Source organism: Helianthus annuus, chromosome 4 (genome assembly GCF_002127325.2).
Source record: "Helianthus annuus cultivar XRQ/B chromosome 4, HanXRQr2.0-SUNRISE, whole genome shotgun sequence".
Classification (NCBI taxonomy): Eukaryota; Viridiplantae; Streptophyta; class Magnoliopsida; order Asterales; family Asteraceae; genus Helianthus; species Helianthus annuus.
In genome coordinates, this window is record NC_035436.2 from 183,717,787 (window position 1) to 183,737,266 (window position 19,480).

General features: G+C 35.3%; 4 protein-coding genes across 9 annotated transcripts; 1 reads left to right on the forward strand and 3 right to left on the reverse strand.

Annotated features, from left to right (window-relative positions):
• The first annotated feature begins 1,097 nt into the window (after positions 1-1,097).
• LOC110937285 lies at positions 1,098-6,409 on the forward strand. 6 transcript variants are annotated; one of them, XM_035988662.1, is made up of 11 exons: positions 1,098-1,300; positions 2,397-2,450; positions 3,099-3,198; positions 3,834-3,917; positions 4,489-4,726; positions 4,928-4,977; positions 5,084-5,132; positions 5,226-5,300; positions 5,635-5,667; positions 5,759-5,841; positions 6,172-6,409. In XM_035988662.1, the coding sequence occupies exons 5-11, from the start codon at positions 4,505-4,507 to the stop codon at positions 6,266-6,268; spliced, it is 609 nt and encodes a 202-aa protein (XP_035844555.1). In that variant the 5' UTR covers positions 1,098-1,300; positions 2,397-2,450; positions 3,099-3,198; positions 3,834-3,917; positions 4,489-4,504; the 3' UTR covers positions 6,269-6,409. The 6 variants fall into 6 exon arrangements, with proteins under 6 accessions (XP_035844555.1, XP_022035371.1, XP_035844553.1 ...); XM_022179679.2 differs by lacking the exon at positions 3,834-3,917; XM_035988660.1 differs by lacking the exon at positions 3,834-3,917 and having other exon boundaries at positions 2,421-2,450.
• A 14-nt stretch (positions 6,410-6,423) lies between these two features.
• LOC110935068 (pathogenesis-related thaumatin-like protein 3.5) lies at positions 6,424-7,400 on the reverse strand. Its single transcript, XM_022177667.2, has 2 exons — positions 7,256-7,400; positions 6,424-7,175 (listed from the first exon to the last, which is right to left on the reverse strand). The coding sequence occupies exons 1-2, from the start codon at positions 7,299-7,301 to the stop codon at positions 6,511-6,513; spliced, it is 711 nt and encodes a 236-aa protein (XP_022033359.1). The 5' UTR covers positions 7,302-7,400; the 3' UTR covers positions 6,424-6,510.
• Positions 7,401-9,171: 1,771 nt separating this feature from the next.
• On the reverse strand, positions 9,172-10,112 carry LOC110935067 (thaumatin-like protein). Its single transcript, XM_022177666.2, has 2 exons — positions 9,971-10,112; positions 9,172-9,893 (listed from the first exon to the last, which is right to left on the reverse strand). The coding sequence occupies exons 1-2, from the start codon at positions 10,011-10,013 to the stop codon at positions 9,229-9,231; spliced, it is 708 nt and encodes a 235-aa protein (XP_022033358.1). The 5' UTR covers positions 10,014-10,112; the 3' UTR covers positions 9,172-9,228.
• A 5,669-nt stretch (positions 10,113-15,781) lies between these two features.
• On the reverse strand, positions 15,782-16,917 carry LOC110933908 (gelsolin-related protein of 125 kDa-like). Its single transcript, XM_022177107.1, has 2 exons — positions 16,383-16,917; positions 15,782-16,209 (listed from the first exon to the last, which is right to left on the reverse strand). Exons 1-2 carry the CDS (start codon positions 16,915-16,917, stop codon positions 15,782-15,784), a joined length of 963 nt encoding a protein of 320 aa, XP_022032799.1.
• Between the last annotated feature and the right edge of the window lie 2,563 nt (positions 16,918-19,480).

Consider the following 19,480-nt stretch of genomic DNA (forward strand, 5'->3'; position numbering starts at 1 on the left):
CGTCTATTTATTTTTATGTACGTCTCGGTACAAATTAAAGTTGTATTACATTCGATGTAAATGTTTTTCGAAAACGAGTAAAGTTAAATATAATGCATTTTCATGATTATTTTACCACCCACCTTCTAAAAAGTTATAGATTATCTCTTTGACCCCTCTCGAGTAAAGTCAAATATAATGGCATTTTCGTGATTACGTCGTTTGAGTCACTTAGTGTTCTAAATTCGTGTTTTGGTTTTACGTCGTTCTCAAATTTTTGTTCAGCCGCTCCAATGCAGTGGAGTCAATTCTAGTTGTGTTGTATTTTCCAGCATTAAGTTATATTTTGCTCGAAATTGTGTCATCTTTGTGATCCATTGTGTCTTAGTACGATTCTTATTTTTGCAGGGGTGTAAACGAGCTGAGCTGAGCCCGAGCTCGGCTCGTCATGTTTTTATGAAGCTCGAGCTTGACTCGGTTCAAGCCTACTTATTTGAGCTCGAGCTCGGCTCGCGAGTAAAAGCCAAAGCTCGAGCTATTTTGAGAACAACCTCAAACGAGTTAAAAGTCCAGCTTGAGCTCACTTCAATATCGCTTAAACAAGCCAAGCTCGCCTCGCAAATGTTATCATCACTAACATTATATTATTTATAAAAAAAAAATTCTGGCTCGAGCTCGGGCTCGATAACTAAACGAGTTCTATTTCATGCTCAAGCTCGTGAAAGCTCAGCTCGTTCGAGCTTTCAATCGAGCCAATAACGAGTAGCTCTTAAGCCTCTAAACTTATTTACACCCCTAATTTTAAAAGACTTTCTAGAATAACTTGACCTATCTTATTGGTAAATATAAAATACTCCCACAAATCAGATTTGAAATTTTTTTTTGAACAACCAATATAATCAATCCCGAGCACTCTTGGGGCACCCACTGGACAAACGGAGTACTCTGAGAGTAACCCGAGTCCACCACCAATTCCGAGAAAAACCCGATAACCCACCCGCCAATAAGCACTACGATAAAATTACCGGTCAAACCCGTTTAGCTTAACGATCCAACCCAGGTCCTATCATTGCCTCAAATTTGATATACTAAGAAGAAATATGATACATAATCGATTTTTCCCTTATTTTTGTTTCCACCACCGCCACTTGAAACTCCATCAACAAACCCTTTAACCACTTTCAGAATGATTCGTAGCGACGATGGTGGTCACTCGTGTATTGGTTTGCGTATTTAAATGCTTTTATTCATCCTTCGGATCTTCTACAGGCGGTCTCCTGACGGTGCCCCACATGATTCTCAGCGTATGCAAATCCCAAAGGTTTTATCACTTCCCTTTTTATTCATAAATTTGTACAGGTGTTTTCAAAGTTGCTTAATTTGTGCGTGATGACGAGGCAGTTTGCAATTTCATTTAGATTTTTTTGGCATCCTTAATGTGTTTTGATTTTGAATATATAGTTTCCAAAACTCAATTGAGTAGTTCTTGAACTGGATGCTAGATTTTATTAAGAAAATATACGTGTTCACAAACTGTTCATGAACAAGATTTTATGTTCGGTTCGTTCGTTAAGGAAATGAACTAGTTCATGTTTGTTTGTTAATTTTAGGTAACGAACGTGCATGAACACAAACAGTGGCGAAGCTTGAAATTTTTTTAGGGGGGGGGGGTCAAAAACGTATATACCCAAAAATTTCTATAGAACCGGGGGGGGGGGGGTCGAAAACATATATACCCAAAAATTTCTATACGAAAACTACATATATAACACTACCGGCCGAAAAGTTCGGGGGGTCGGGCGCCCCTCCCGGCCCCTTCAAAGCATCGCCCCTGAACACAAATAAGCGTTCATGAACATAATATATAATACATTAATGCATATTAAATATGTTATTTGTTGGAATTTTGAAGTATTTAAATAAAAATTTAAAACACTAATGAACTATTGAACGCAAACGAACATAAACGAACACGTTACCGAACGTTCACGAACATTAATGAAACGAACGGAATTTCTTGTTCGTGTTCGTTAACTGTTCATTTATCAAACGAACAAACACAAATGAACTTCCCGCCAAACGGTTCACGAACTATTTGCTAAACCTTTGGTTCGTTTGCAGCACAACACCAAGGGAAACATATAGAGGGAATGATCATAAATTGGCGGATTGTCATATGAAAGTTTTTGTTAATTACCATTATTTTGAACTTTTGATCATTTATAATGTTATTGTTATCTTTTTCTCAAGTGTTTGGGTAATTTTGAACTTATGATCTTTTATAATGTTATTGTTATCTTTTTTTTTTCAAGTGTTTGGGTTATTTTGAACTTTTGACCTTTTATAATGCTATTGTTATCTTTTTTTTTTTTTTTTCAAGTGTTTGGGTAAAGTCGATTATGGTTTTGATTTTATAGGCACTTAAAGAATTATTATTGCAGGATCCATAAGAAGTTGCTATAAGAAAACAGGTAACCGGGTTATCGATATATCTCTTACCTTGCTGATTATCTCATTTGATTGTGATTCTTGAAGTTGCAATAATCACTTTTAAAACACACATCCAAACACTACCTAATTAGTGATGGCAGATTGAGATAAGACTCTGGTTCCGAGCAAAGGGAGTAAGGATTCGAAATAAGTGATCTATATTATACCACCTACGTCTTAAATCTACAATTTGTGCAAAACTTGATTAAATATTTTGGTGGATGGTTTTTGTATGAGGTTAATCATCAAAAAGTACTAAAGGTTCGGAAAATGTAGGAATTGTAAGGGTTCGTTACTACGTAGACATTGATTGCACATTTATATACGAAGTACCAGGTATTGTAAACATGGTTTGTGCTTTTGAAGTAGACATATGTGCACTTAATTGTTAGGGATCCAGATTTTTCGTTTCTTGCTCACTTTGATTTGGATGTTTTCTTGTTCAGTGTATTTTTATAAATAAATTACATGTCAGTTGAGATACTTAGCTATGGTATTGTTGCAAATGTTCTATATAACAGTTAATTAGTAAGTAGTAAGACGCATTTTTTTTTATACAATTTGATTTTCAAATTACGCTTTTTTTTCTAGCTACTCCTGATCATGATATCTGCCTTGAACTTTTTCAGTCTGTGTAATGTCTAAACAAATCCTCGCCATGAAAGATTGCACAAACACAAGGAAGGAGTCCGATTACTCATGGGAAGTCCTTCAACTTCTTATTCTCAGGTGCGTCTAGCCTTGGTTTTAAAATGCGCGCATCAGGAGCGCATAATGCGCGCATCACATGATGCAATGATGAGATCGCATTGCGTGTTGCGGTTCCATGATGCGCGCATTACAGGAGGTGGTCTAATGTGGCGCCTTATGCAGTTGACCGGTATTTGAACAAATTAGATCTTTAATCGAACAAATCTGACTATAGATGATGAGAATATATTATATTTTAGTGTTTAAAGGTTCACAAGTTAAAATATTAGCTATATATATTTTTTTAGTATTATTGAATAAAGAACACCTTGCATACGTGATGCATGCGCTTACCGCATCACGCATCAGATTTTGGGATCAAAACGCATCGGATTGCTACACGCATTTTAAAACCAAGCGTCTAGCCCATTTGTATCCTATATTAAAGTGTGGCATAAGTGTGGTTTATCCCAATGGCATTTAAGATTAGGGGTAAAATAAGGACATTTCGGTCTTTTTCCCAAGAGGAGGAAAATTTTAAAACTGGTAAATCTGTAAATAAATATTAATGGCACACGGTGAAAGTAATGATCTTGACTAATATAGACTAGAAAGTTGAGATATATTTAATTAGTTAATTATATATACATATATGTGTGTGTTTGTGTATATAGCGAGAGAGGGAGCGAAAGTAAAGGCGATACAAGAGGGTTAAGACTTAAGAGAGCAAAGGCGATACCAGCGGCGGAGTAAACTAGGTAATTTTTTTCTGGATTCATTTTTTGTTATTATTTCGGTGAAGAGAGTCGTTGATGTCTGATTACAACAAATCGGTTGATTGTCTATTTATATTTTGTAAGATCGGTGCCAATTCTTGATTTTTATCTGGTATCAACAAATCGGTTGATTCTTCAAAAAGCTCACATTGCCCTCTTTTTATCATTCTTTTTGAATGCTTGTCTTGTTGATTTATTTTGGTACAATGGATCTTCTGTGTTTTCCTCTTTTGACAATGAATAATGACTAATTATTATTTTTATACGGTAATGGATTTAAATTTTAATGTTCTATTAAATACTTGAATTTTGGGTATCAATTTATGGTTCATACATGAGTTTAATTGTTTTAGATTGTTTAATTATTACACGATTCTGATGAGAATTTCAGTGGAGGGTCTTCTAGTGAATCAGTTTCGAATATAAACCCTCTATTTTTTTTTTTTTTAATTTCATGCTAATTGTATATGAAAAGTGTGTATACTAATTCAAGTACCTAAAGATTGTAAATAGTTTTTTTTTAATTATTAATTTATTTTATTCTTTTATGAAGTGTTTTTAGTTTGGAGATGAAACCGGTCCCTGTCAACCGTGACCCAAGTGTCAAAGAAATCTTTAAGAGATTGTTATTTGAATTGAACCATGGGCCAATCAAGGAGAAAGTGGTTCGTTCCGTTGAGCAACCAAAGGATGATGTGCCGCCACCACCACCACCACCACCACCACATTTTAGTATTAACCTTTGTTTCCCTAATGAAGAAGAGAAGGCGGAAATTTATCGGAAATACAAGGTATGCTAAAAAATAGATTTAAAAAAAACATGCGATTTTGCACGTGCTAGCATAGTCTTTTAGTATAATACTTTGCTTTTTTTATGTATGCTGTCATGATGTTCGGTTAGTTTTTTCTGTAACTTTTTATGCTGTTGTTATTTTGGCTTAATGGACACATAAATACATACACATGATGTACAAATATTTGTTGTTGTGTAGGTTCTGCACCAACCGGAAGTTACTTCCGATGATTACTTCGAAAAGTTAGGGTATTGTTATATCTCTCGCATGCCAATTGTTGGTTATTTGTTCTTCACTTAGTTTTTATTTATCTTCAGTGGTAGTTATATATTTTTCTCTTTCATGTTGTTGTAGGTTTTTGAGTAGCTATGAATCTTTGATGTATGTTTCGGGTAAAAAGAAGGTATGTGTGTTTTCTTTATTATATGTTTGGTTTGATAAAATGATATTATGGATAAAGGCATTAGTTCATTCACCGATAAATGTGTCGATTCAGGCTAAGTTTCCGGGAAAATCTCTGTATGCTCTGGGCCGTTCATGGTTCAAGGAAGGAGTCACTAAGGAAGATAAGGTTTTTGTCATGGCTTATTCTCGATATTTTCTGTTCATTCGGTGGCTTTTTTTTTTTTTTTTGTCTGCAAAATTATATTTTCAAGTAACAAAGTGAAAACAACAAAACTGAATAGACTTGATCAGACATTTCCCATGAGTTGATTTTCATATCATAAAGTGTTCAAACTTCTAAGTCACATTGTTGATATGTTTCTTCGAAGGTTATTTATTAATTGTGTTAAAAATAGTTCCTTTAAATGTTTTGGCTCTAAATTTGCAAAAGACTGCATGTCACACTTGATGTTTACTCTTATTATGCTTTATGAAACTAATATTAATGTTTCAATTGACAGTGTGTTACCAAAGACATGCAGAAGAAGGAGAAGGTATTTTTTATTTTTTTTATATTTCTAATGCAATATTCGACAAATTTACATTGCATTTCACAAACTATCCTACTTATACTATATTTTACAGTGTCACAGGAGTGACGATGATGAACTGAAGGGGTACTTAAAAGAATTTGTTGAGCAAGCTAGGGCAGCTAAGGTTCTGGCCAGGTATATATTTTCGTTCTTAAGATCTATTCTTAATTTATACAATCTTTTATAATGTTTTTAATAAAGTATTTGGCTTTTTATTGTAAAAATAATGTTTTTTTGTGGTTATGACTTATGTTGAACATCTTAATTATATATAACAGTTTTAAAAAATAGCAAGGAAGGTTGCTGACGGATCAGCCCAACCTAACCCATCTCATCCCATCCCATCCCATTTTATTTCAAGTTTCTTCTAAAAGTTGATATGATTCCAACGGATCCTTTTTGTCATGTTACTCAAACCGCCCACCCATCTTACACCTATAAGTTATTTCTCCTTCTTGTTTGCAGAATGTCTAGATATGCTCATCGTTGTGGAAAAAAGAAGTTTGTACCAAAGATGCTAAGTTTGGATGATCTACTAATGGCATTGGACCAAGAGGGGTAATCGAAGGCATGATGTGGTATCTGTTGTTGAAATGATGTTATGCTCATGAACCTACAATAGGAGCTTTTGTCGCACTAGAGTTTGCATCTATTATGTTGTATATGATAAACTTCAGAAGGATTTTAAGATCTATTTGGGAAATGTTATAGTTGAAATTGAATCCTTAAATCATAAATCATTTTATTTGCTATAATAATCTTGATATGGAGTGAGGAACCAGACACTATGTGCTAGTAACAAAGTTAACAGAATATGATCAAGTAATCTGAATCTCGGCATGTAAAAGTACTTGACTGGTCGTCGAAAGCGTAGCTATAAGAACTCGGACAACCTTCCTTAAAATACTGTGAGTACGTTGTCGGCTGGCACGTTTCAGGATTTTGATACTCCCCGGTGCAACAATATTCAGGCGTCTGATAAGCGGTGCATCCACTCTTGCAAGCCACGGTCTCCCCACCGTCCCCTCTCACAATCAAATTTGCTGGACAATGTTGGTTAAGGTCCGCATCACATCTAACACTTGCGCAAACGCCTGAATCATCATGTGGGAATATGGAGATGGGCATGTTGTAGCCGTCTACAAGGCTCACATCGTAGAAGTCAAGTGGGCTGTCGAGTGTGAACTCCGCTAGAGAAGCTGGCGGTACACCACCAGCACCTCTGCAGTAGAGACCGCTTCCACAGTCCCCGGTCATGCAGGTTCCTTGACCATGACCATCAAACTTGCATCCACTTCGACCCCAAATGCGGCCGGCCCATCGTTCTGGGGTTGTCACGTTTCTTGATTCATGTGGTGTAAGCTGAAAACCGCCGTCCATGAGTACAGGCTGCCCACCGTTAGGTTGGATGGCTGGCCATATGGTATTTTGACATCTGTTTTGCAATGTAAAGACTGCTGCATCAATGCCTGCAACAAAATAATCGAAAAAAGGAATTATATTTTAAAAGACAACCGAATTAGAGAACTAAAAATTTATGATTTTATACCTATGGAAGACAGAAGTAAGAGCATAGAGAAGTGTAGAAAAGCCATTAATGAATGAGGGAATGATGTATACAAGTTTTTCTAGAGGCCTTTATATAATATAACATTTCATGAGAAATGCATAGGTATGCAACACAAAGATTGCAGCCTGGTTGCACTTTTTTTATCTCCTATTTTTTTTTTTTTATTTTTTTTTTCTAACCGACTTTAAGTCATTCTCTTGACATTGTATTTTGTACATAGTTTAGCAACCAACCTTTTTATAATCTTTTTTAATATGTCACCTGACACGTGGCTTGTTTTAATGCATGACCCCTTTCACCTGTTTATCTTCCAACTATTCTTTTTTTACCTGTTTGACCCGTTAGGCCGTTAATGATAAAACAAAAGCTGAATAAACCCTTTCATATGAAATCTAATTATAATGAATGTTACATATGAAAACTAAAATCTAGACAACCATCGGGCCAAATTCATCATTACTTGTAACAACAATGCCATCACCTAATGGACATTATTCTTTATAGACGTCCCTACATGTTATCCGACGTCGAGTTCATATCATATTACTTTAAATAAGTTTATTGGAAAGTTAACCACAATATTTTAACACGATTCATTTACTATCTTTAGTGTTTAAATATTAAATTATATGCAACCTAAAGGTACAAAGGCCAGAATAACTCATCAAATGTCTTACAATGTGATTAAGGAAGCAATGTTTACTACATCACTAGCATATATACAACAAAGATTTCATATGATGACCTTAAGAAGTCAATGAAAACCAAAAGTTTCTATCTATGTTTTATAGTTTGACAAAGCACATTAACATCTTTCACAACTTGTATCAAATCAACAATACAAGTGCATTAAACACATTCGAGAATTTCACATATCTACCTCTGAACTTATTTCTTCTTAAGTACGTGCACATAGCTAGCGTTTCAATTAAAATAGTAAAAATGAAAAAAAAGGAATAGTTTATTTGCTTCTCCCCACTCTTTCTTCAATTTTATGATTTTATTAAAAGTGTAAAAATGTGCACATATGTTTTATAAATACTGGAAGCTATACACATTTTAATAAATTCACATAAATAGTAGAAATTTTAAAATATGAAATATATCATTTTTACCCTTCTTAGTATTACATATATCTCTCTCCCAAACACCTGCTACATCTTCATTCTTATACATATCAGAATCCAACAAGCTTCAATCATCCAAAATCTTCAAGAAAGCTACAAACATTTCTTGCAAAAAAAAAAAAAAAGGAAAAACATGGTGTTACACATATATACACACTCACTTACTAAACTTCTCTTCAAGATTCAATTGCCTCCATTTAAGAAGCCGCAGCCGGCCATTTCAACCGCCGAATAGAAGTTGTAGAAGCAACAATCTGATAACTTAATATGGCAGCAAGAATGATTAAGAATTCAATGGGTATGTTCAAAGAGGTTAAATTTCCTATTTACATTAGGTAAATCTGCGCGCGCATTTCCTTGAGTTCTTGATCATGATTTGAACAATCTTTGGTTTGGTTTGGGAGTTTCATAATTTTTTTTTTTTTAAATTTACAAGTGTATATTTCAATCTATGCACTTATAAAATTGTTACAATAATAAATGTGAATAAACTGATATAAAATATCATAATTAATCATTTTTATTTCATTTTCACTCTTGATTTGTGTTTGCATAAGCTAACTGCAGTTGATGGTGGTTTGAAAATGTATAAACATACAAGTATGAATGTATGGTCCATCCAAGCTTCCTTGACCCTTTTTTTTTCTTTCTATTTTATCGCGTGACAACTGACTAAGACGTGTTTTAAAAATGGTCAATAGCATCTGTTTGTTAAGATAATATTATACATTTATACCATCAAAAATCATTTTATTTGTTGCAATGAACTTGATATGGAATATGAGGAAATATATATGTATAATTAATAATAACCAAGTGTCAAAGTTAACAGAATATGATCATGTAATCTGAATCTCTGCAGGTAACAGTAGTTAACGGGTCATCAAAAGCATATGTATAAGAAGAAGGGCAGGCCCTCTTGAAAATCTGAGAGTATCTTGTGGGCTTGCATCTGTTGGGATTTTGAAATGGCCCGGTGCAACAATATTCTGGCGTCTGAAAAGCGGTGCACGCGCTCTTGCACGCCACTATTTCTCCTCGATCTCCTCTCACTACGAGGTTCGTGGGGCAATGCTGGTTCAAGTCTGTGTCACAACCAACAGTCGGGCAAACACCCGAGTCATCATATGGGAAAATCGATATTGGCATGTTGAAGCCATCCAAGAGGCTCACATCATAAAAGTCCACTGGGCTATCCAGGGTGAACTCCGCTACAGAAGCAGGTGGTTCACCGCCTGCGCCATTGCAATAGAGACCGATTCCACAGTCTCCAGTGGTGCAGGTTCCCTCACCATAAACATTGAACCTGCATCCGCTTCGGCCCCAAAACCTGCCTGACCATCCTTTTGGTGCTGTCAGGTTTCTTGATTGTAAAGGTTTCAGCTCAAGTCCACCTTGCATGAGTTGCGGTTGGCCACCGGAAGCTTGGATCCCCGGCCACACGGTATAATCACATCGGTTTTGCAATGTAAAAACGACTGCATCAACTCCTGCAATAAAAATACCAAAACATAAGATTTGAAGACAAAACCGAATGATTAAAAACCAGAAAACTTAGGATAGTTACCAAAACAAGACAGAAGTAGAAGGAAGAAATGTACAAAGGCCATCAAAGGAGGGATAGATTGAAGTGTAGTACATGTGTTAGATTACACTCATTTATAGAAAAAACCAAAATATATAGGAAACTCAAGGTTTGTTAAGATGCAAATCTCATGGTCTTAAAAATTATCAAAAGTGGGAGAACGCAGGTGTGCAACACAAAGACTGCCACCCTCATTTGTATATGTATGGTTGCACTAATGCACTCTTTAGGCTTCTTTGTCAAATCTATCTTCATGACATTAATGTATTTAATTGAAAATTGGTGGTTTATTTCAGGGTATAAAATATGAAAAATGTAATTTTTGGTTTTGAAACCACCACTAGGATTGCATATGAAATTCGTCAACCGCTTGACAGGAATTTCTTTTGAGTTCGTTCGTCTAGTTAAATGAACAAATATGAACAGAGGTCACGTTTGTTCATTTATGTTCGTGAATGTGTACATTTATGTTCGATATTTCACTAGGTTTTTTTATATATGTATTTAAAGACTTTGAAGTTCATACTAATAAAATGTTTGACAAATATTAGTGTATTATTATATACACTAGGTTGGAACCCCGTGAATTACATGCGTTGAATAAATTTAATTTTATAAATATTAAGTATATTAAGTAGTAAAAAAACATATCTTTAAAAAACCCTTCTATTGCATGGGTTGAATAAAACCGTTTATTACACGAGTTGAATAAAATGTAATTTAATTGGATTAACACTTGCAATCGTCAACATATGCCTTTAGAAATTGAATTTTGATGTACTCTTAGTTAATATAACATTTTACTATGTTTTTTTTTGTTTATTATTATGTTAAAAACAGACGTAAACATTTATTCACAAGCGAAACTAATAAAGGAAATAATTGAGAAAATAAATATTAAATAAATAAGAGAGAACAAGAAAATTATGATTTAATATTATTATTTAAAAGAAGAGGAAAACAGGAATATTATGATTTAATATTATAATATGTTTAACTAATTAATAGGAGAGAGACGAAAAAATAATAGTAAGGAGGCAGCAGAGAGTGTCACATGAGCTCTCCCTGGATTAGACATATCCCTACTGACAGAGAGTGTCCAAATAGCGGTGCTATAGCGGTTAGCGGACCTCAGGGTGTGTAGCGGTCCAAATAGCGGTGGCCTATAGCGGTTCCGCTATTAGCGGCGCTAAATACCGCTATTTGGCCGCTATTTGGAAACCTATATAGCGGTTATAGCTTCAACTCATTAAAAACCCAAGTCGAAGAGTGTACAGCTTGGTCCTTAGTTGCTAGGTAATAATAGAGAAGAAATGGTGGCTAATCGAAGTTGCTGAATTGAACCTTACATGCTGATCGAACCTTACCTTCCCTGCTGTAACCGGAACAGAGCATCCATCATCATCATCGTCTAAAGAATGTGTATCTGGGAACAGTGTGAATGTGGATGCGACTGTTCCTCTTGCAGCAGTGAAGAAGAGATGGAGAGTGGGAAAACGGCGTATGATAAAGTGAGGATGTTTAGGGTTATTTAAGTTTGGGTATTTTAACATATAACCCCCTCCATCTTCATTAGTTTATATTTAGTCCTCGTACTTGTGAATTTATATATATTTTTTCAGATATATATATATATATATATATATATATATATATATATATATATATATATATATATATATAGGGAGCCACTAGAATGAGAACCACCTTGAGTTGTAAGAACCGCGAGAACTACACCCCTCGGAGCGCCGTTCGCCATGATTTTTTTTTACAAGTAGATGTGTATATTATAAACACAGCCGTAAAAAATCATGGCGAACGGCGCTCCGTGGGGTGTAGTTTTTTACACCACAAGTTTGGTGAAAAAAAAAAAGAAAAAAGAAAAAAAATTAAAAAACACCAAACTTGTGGTGTAAAAAACTACACCCCACGGAGCGCCGTTCGCCATGATTTTTTACAGCTGTGTTTATAATACACACATCTACTTGTAAAAAAAAATCATGGCGAACGGCGCTCCGTGGGGTGTAGTTCTCGCGGTTCTTACAACTCGAGGTGGTTCTCATTCTAGCAGCCCCCTATATATATATATATATATATATATACATAAATTATGCATGGTATAAAAATTACTGCTATATCACCGCTATACCACCGCTATAAACTATATATCATATAGCGGACCTTGACCTCTATTCGCTATTTTACCGCATTAACTGCATAGCTCCATACGGACAGATGGACCTCCATCCGGACGGATGGACTAAACCTATAAACCTCCGAATGAACATGATGCATCCGTCCGAATGGACCCGACGTCCATCCGTTCGAATGAGCTTCAACATATATCAACTTTATTTTTTATTCAGTTCAGCACCGGTCTTGTATCATAAGCTACGATACGTGATTGACGGAAGTGATAGACATTATGCACTCACAGACTCCCCCTTGGATATCAATGCAGTCAATCTCGTAGCTTTCTGTCTCTCTTTCTGAGTCTTTCAGAAGGCTTTGACATCTTCAGGAACAACAGAATCCCTCTTCAAGCTTCTCTTGATTTTGCGTTCTGAATCAGCTCCCCCTTTTAGTTGACTCTTTTTTCAGCGCCCCCTTTCGATAAACTTCTGTGCTTTTAAGAATCGACACCTGGTATCTCCACAGACTCCTTCAGGATAGTTACCTGGTTCTTTGAATGCAAGCTCCCCCTTGCTTCGAGCTTGTCTACAGACTCCCCCTTAGCCTAAGCTATAGGGATCGTAATCTGGATTAATACCTGCACACCTCAAACCATTTGTAAGATATTTAACAATTCAAGATTAGGATTAAAAACCTAGCTCTAAACATTTAACATGGATAAGCTGGAGCATTTCAAATATGTGACTGCACAGGACATCGTTTGTTCACAGAAATCTGTTTTTTACATCTAACAGTAAAAGATTTTTGGATTTCGAGAATCAATGACCTGGCTCAAAATTATCAATTTAAAAACTCCCAGAATTACCCGACATTACTCCCCCTATCAAACAACTTCAAAAACTTGACAATTTAAAACCAAGAACGTGACCTGACTCTAAGCATCAAAATATGACAATTAAAGCATCCCAACTTTTATCAAATAATCATCTAAGTCCAACTCAATGACCTTGGAGATTTCACAAACTATTTTTTATTTTTCATTTAAAACTTCAAGTTTCAAATTAATGAACTTGTTTATTTTCAGAAACATGTTCAGCATACTTAGATTTTGAAATTCAACTTTCAGACATCGGTTGTCGAAACTAAAGTAGAAACAAAATCTTTTTGTATTTTTTCTGAAACATAAAACAGTAAAGAAATATTTACAGATAATATTTTTGTTTGAGTTCGTGATAGAGGATCATATCAGTTTATGACAAATCACTAGCACCGTTGAGCTATAAACACTTTAAGTTCTAAACGATTCACTTAGATTGTCAGTATACTGATTCTCTTAAATTTCCACACAAAGTTCAACTGATTCGAGATAAGAGATTTAGTGTTTTATAAACTTAACTTATTCACGTGTCCCACCTTAGAATATACTCCCGTATCAAGATTCCCTAAATTCAGTCTTACAGGTGAATATACTATATTGATATCTGTTCTCTAGGTTAATGCGAGACCTTGAGAGCTCAAGTATGAATTACCGTTCAGTCAAAGAGATGAAGGCTCGACTTTAGGTGTGTCCCACTTAGGGATCTTCTTTACACCTGCACTTGATTTATATCTTTCGATATTTTCTCAATTTTTATGCAGATGGAAAGCTTTTAAAGCACGCAAAGTATTATACGAGGTCTAGGCCATTGCTGACACAAAATCAGAAGACCAGGTATAATACCCCAGATATCAAACAGTATAAAGAACTAGTATCTCAAAATCAGGCAATCTCTCAAACGAGATTTCGGGGGTTACCCATATACCCGAGAGATGTTCCCCACAAGATAAGCAAGATATAGATTTTATGTTTATATCTCGAAACCAATCTACTAAATGTGTAAAAACCTACTGGCACATCATCAGTGAGACCGTTTATCACATTTGACTTTCCATTTTTTTAGCGTATTGTGATTGTCTACTGATGTACCATCATTCCCTCTTTTTACACAAAAACTCATTTTGAATTTTCTATTGTTTTTGGCTTTTTCAAATTTTCAAATGTTTTTGTATTTTCTAAAATTTTTAATCCCCCTAAAATTCAAAACATTTAAAGAAAATTTGACGACCCGATGCAGATAGCTTTATCTCGCCATCCATTTTATGCTTCACATGCTCTGTTTTGCAGAAAGTACCCCCATGATTTACAACACACTGATTTTTAACAATGTTAAAACCATTTAATCACTTATGAAATAATCATGTTTGTTCAGCCGTGAGGGTTTCAGCATATTCACTCAACATATTTTTGAAAATTTTGATTTTTGACAAAAATTTAAAACACAAACATATTTTTGGTTTTTAGAATTTCTATTTTTAGGATTTTTGATTTATGGTTTATTTATAAACAGAAACAAACAAACTCCCTATTTTCAGTTGCAGGGACCTGCAGCCTCCTGTGCCAGGCTGCTCCTCTCCTCGACTTGACATTCGTCTGTCTTCAGGAGCACCTTCACATTCAAACAATTCAATCACTTGAATAATGCAACCCAAGCCTGCTTTAACACAGGTAGCTGAACATATATTTTCCCAGGTAGAACTGGATAATTTCGTTCATTCTTTTCAAAAAACATTTTCTTTAATTTCCTCATTATTAGAAACCTTTTGTTGCTTGACCACCCAGATTTGACCTTTTGAAACATTCCTTTTATAAAATCTTGAATGAGTTTGAATGTTTTGTTTTGATTCAACAACTTTTGGTTTCCAAAACTGGTTTGGTTTTGTCATATCAACAGTTGTTTTCCAACTTTGTGTTGTCTGAAATCTGGGTGTCACTGGTTTCAAAGTTTGTTGTGATTCAGCCTTTGATCTTTTCGGTCTCCAAGTTTGTTTTGATTCAAACTTTATTGACTTCTGATTCAAAATATCATACTTCTTTTTCTTTTCAACATCAACAGGTTTAAGATTTTGACACTTGCGACTAAGATGTCCAATTTGATCACATTTAAAGCATGTTCTCTTTGAAACATCTTTAACATGTTGTTGATGTTTCTTCTGAGCATAGAACTCTTCATTAGACTGTCGTCTAAATTGGAGTTCTTTTTCTTCTTCTGAACTTGTTCCGGGAACAAAGTTCATCTTTTTCTGATAATTTGACTTTTCAAACCGTTTCTTGTTGTTATGATGACTTTTATAACCCAACCCAGCCTTCATGTTTTTCTTTTTGTAACCAGGTTTGTTATAAAATGTTTTCTTGCTTTTCCCAGCAAATTTTGCAATTTCAAAATTTTGAATTTCTACCAATTTACAAACCTTGTCAATCTTATCCAAAACCACATTTCGAATCGGAAATTCAAATTCTGAGACTAATTTTTCCGATCCAATCATGGTATACACCAATCCTTTTGAATCATCACTCGCATCTTTCTCAGGTGTTGAATTTTTTAAATAACTTTCATGAAAACTTCCCTCATTTTCATCATGTGACTCAGGCTTATCTGTTTTGATAGAATCATCTTGTAAAACACTTTCAACGACCTTACCTACCACCTCTGAATCACCAGCATCCTCATATTTGGAATAGGTTACGTCAATATTTTTTGGCAATTGATCAACCATGTTGAAAGCTTTTTCCACCTTCTCGTCATCATAGAATGTGAACTTATTCTCAAACGGTGGTGGAACCTAATGATATTCTGAACCAATTCCTTTCTTGTTTCTTTCAGAATCTTTATCATCCGGTTTTATGTTGAAAATACGTTCAAGAACATATGATGAAGTGTGATAACTATGCAAGTTGTTATTATCTTGTTCTAAATCAGCCATTTTACGTTTAAGCTCAACAACTTCTTCAATATATGAATTTACAACTTGTTGTTTTATTTCAAACTGTTGTTTAAGCGTTTGTGACGTTTCAGAACACTGTGACAATCTAGATTGAACAAGTTTCATTTGGCTTTTCACTGCCTCATATGATTCTTTTGTAATATAATAAGCCAATTTTATTGATTCATATTCCTTTTTCATTTCATGAACCACATTTTCTTTTTGAACACATTTTTCTGTCATTGCTGAACACTTTTGTTTAAAAATCTCATTTTCTTTTTCCAAAACTATACATTTTTGTGTCAGCTTTTCATCATTATCTATCAAAACCTTTTCTTTTTCAAACATCTCTTTGCATTTATTTTTGAAAACTCTTTCAATTTTAGTAAATTCCATGTCTCTGGTTCTGAATTTTTCATCTTTTTCAGTACAAGCACTCCACGTTTCCATGCATTCTTACACTGTTCAACATTTTTATCTAATATGTCAGAAGATTCAGGTTTAGTTATTACCTCAATAGTTGGCACCTCGGCTTCTTTTGCTGTCTGCTTCTGATCTTCTTCCTTCTCCTGCTGTTCTACAGCAACAACTTCACTAACCTGCTTCTCCAGCTTCTCTTCAACTTTCTCCTGTTTCTCTTCACCAGTTCCTTCTTCTTTCTTTACCTCTTCATACTTCTGTTCATCACTGCCTTCCTCTGCAATCTTTTTCAACTCATCCACCAGCTTCTCAACACTGTTCTTCATTCTTTCTTCATCTCTCTTCTTCAAACTTACTTTCATTACATCTCTGATTATCCTATCCAGCTTTTTGAGATAATCTTTATCTGCTTCTATCTTAGAATAATATTCGCTGGACAGAGGTATGACTGCAAGTACATCATTATAAACCACTTTGCTTGAATCAAGAACTGGATCTCCTTTGTGGTTGACGTAGCATTCTCTTTTCTTGTCCCATCTACCAAACCTCCTAGCCTTATCGTATTCTTTTTGCATCTCATCTATTCGGTAATCTGTACGTTTTCTCTCTAAGAATTTCCTCTTTCGTTTTTACTTCGGCCACCATTACAAACTTTTTTTCTTCCAGTATATATTTGCTCTAGTTGAACCCTTCATCATCATGAATCGTCACCATAGCTTGTTTCTTATCTCTAGACGATCCTTCAGCAATCTGCTTTTGAACCGACTTTGATGATTGATCACTGACTTGATGACAGATGGCTTTTTTTATAGTAGTAATCATGAAATGGATTAACATGATCAGCTACTTCCCGGTTGACACACTCTCTTTTGAAATGATCTTTTTGCTTACATCGAAAGCATGTAACCTTTGACTTGTCAAATTCCAGCTTTGTGTTTGAACCTTCTAGACATTGCCTACCGGTGATCTCCATAAACCGTTGCACTCTTCTAATGCCACTAGCTAAGCACCATCTGATATCAATAAGTTCCATCTCCTCTGGGTCTATGTGGTCATAATCTTCTTTTGTTATTTCAGGGTTTCCGATTCTCCCCGCCACCAAACTCTCATGTGACTCCAGCATCGATGCTAAGAAACTCATCTGTTGTTTAGCAGCATTGATACTCATTGTCGGAGAATTTTTCAGCTTCAAAGCAATGTTACAATGAATCTCATCAGGTTCTGTTGCATTTGATGCTGTTGAAGAGGATTGATATCCTGGATTATAACTTAATGATGTAACACCTCGAATTTTTGTGTCCAATGATGTGTTAACACGTGGCATTTGTTTACACGTGGCATCTATAATAAATAAGGGACTAATTTTGACAAACCTTGAAAGTATGTAAATTCGAGGGTTATAAATGTCAACAAGGGTAAATATACTGTATAGTATCCCTAAATAATGCTTAAACCTTCAATCGAATAAATTATAGATCGTACAAAAATAAAACGCGGAAGAAAGTGAGAGATTACAAACTACAGGGGTTAACTGTGTCAACATGTTTAATAATACCTCTGAGTGACCCTTTAACGTTCCAAAGACTTTGTAACGGTATTAACCCTCACTAAAATAATATATATGAATTTCGCGAAGTTTCGATATGAAACGAGAAAGTTACGATCGAATTCGTAGAAGAAGGGTTAAAAGCGTCAACAGTGAAAGTTAAGGCTTTCCAATATAATTAATAAATAAACCGGGGACTTAATAATGCGGGTAATTAACACGAGGCCCCTATCGGTAAATAACCGAGGGCCAAACCGCAAAGTTACCCCTTCAGAACCGAAAGGTCAGGTGAATCATTACGAAAGATTTCGTTATTAATGGCCCGATTCTGTAATCATTATAAAAGATTTGAAAAATTCAGAAAATATAACCTCACGCGACCCGCGTAAGGTTTAAACATAAGTTGAGGCGGTCCGCGAGCCTCCTCTATTACGCGTCTGATTTTTTGATCCCAGGCGACCCGCGTAAGAGTTGCATGGAATGTCCATGCGGGTCGCGTACGACGCCCAGATGCAGAAAGTTGTAGTTTCTTGACTTTTGGAGCTTGTGAACGATCATGCACATAATTATGGGGCATGGGCACCCTATGCTCAACCCATACACTTAGGGGACATCTACCCATCAGCTCTGGACTGATTGTAGTGCTTGTAATGATCATAAGTTGCTTCCTTTGGCTATAAATAGCCACACCTTGTGCATAACAAATCACACAACACAAAACACTTACAACTGATCATTTCAAGAGCTCCCTAGCATTCTCTTCTGTTCTCTAATCAAGAGTTAACTTCTGTAAGTCGTTCATAACCATTTTGGTTTCACATTTCCATAGTTATAGCCTATAAACGCAACCGTCGTAACTAACGGTTGTCATTACAATAACTCGCAAATGATTCAGTCTTATGACGAATCAAAAATGGTTATGAGTTGGTATTTATGTGGGCAATAAACCTCTAAAATGGTTCCCCCTGATCACCACTCTAACTATGTCAATTATCGAGTCAAACGTGCGGTTAAAAAGTCAACAGAAAGCTATTTTAGCGATTTATGCATAATCTGTAATATATATGTTATGGAACCTGTTTTGACAATCATAAAACATGATAATAAGTATATAAACATGTTTGCGCTCGTTTGAATCGATCATTTGCTATATAGAACCGGTTCGGAGCCGAAAGTCGCAAAAGTTTGACTTTTGCTTTGACTTCAGTTCTGACCCGTTTTAGTGAGGTATAAATATACCTTAGGACTCTCTTAGGACCAGGTCACATGTTGGTATAAGCCTCTGTGGTCGGTTCATGAGTTATCCGAGTCTTTAGCGCATTTCCGTCATTCGCCTAAAAGTTGACCGTAACGGCCTTTTAAAATTAAAACGAGTATTTCGAACACGTAAACGGACCAAAACCTTGCTTGTTAAATTATAAGCATGTCCCTGAAGTTTCACGTCAATCCGAGGTCTAGAATGAGAGTTATGCTAAAAGGCGCACTTTTAAGAAAGTTTTGTAATTAACGGCGCAATTAGCATAACGCCCATCTAACCCAAGTTTTCGGCACCAAAACTTTTACCCACTGTGGTAAAATAATATTTTGGGAAT

Bases quoted from the DNA above. Each gene is read 5' to 3' on its own strand.
- LOC110935068 (XM_022177667.2), bottom strand. From the start codon at position 7,301: ATGGCTTTTCTACACTTCTCTATGCTCTTACTTCTGTCTTCCATAG. The intron at 7,176-7,255 runs GTATAAAATCAT...ATTTTGTTGCAG, and splicing joins CTTACTTCTGTCTTCCATAG to GCATTGATGCAGCAGTCTTT.
- LOC110935067 (XM_022177666.2), bottom strand. From the start codon at position 10,013: ATGGCCTTTGTACATTTCTTCCTTCTACTTCTGTCTTGTTTTG. The intron at 9,894-9,970 runs GTAACTATCCTA...TTTTTATTGCAG, and splicing joins TCTACTTCTGTCTTGTTTTG to GAGTTGATGCAGTCGTTTTT.
- LOC110937285 (XM_022179679.2), top strand. From the start codon at position 3,107: ATGTCTAAACAAATCCTCGCCATGAAAGATTGCACAAACACAAGGAAG. The intron at 5,301-5,634 runs GTTTTTGTCATG...TTCAATTGACAG, and splicing joins GAGTCACTAAGGAAGATAAG to TGTGTTACCAAAGACATGCA. The intron at 5,668-5,758 runs GTATTTTTTATT...TATATTTTACAG, and splicing joins ACATGCAGAAGAAGGAGAAG to TGTCACAGGAGTGACGATGA.
- LOC110933908 (XM_022177107.1), bottom strand. From the start codon at position 16,917: ATGCAAAAAGAATACGATAAGGCTAGGAGGTTTGGTAGATGGGACAAG. The intron at 16,210-16,382 runs GTAAGAATGCAT...AAAAATGTATAG, and splicing joins AGATAAAAATGTTGAACAGT to TTTTGGAAAAAGAAAATGAG.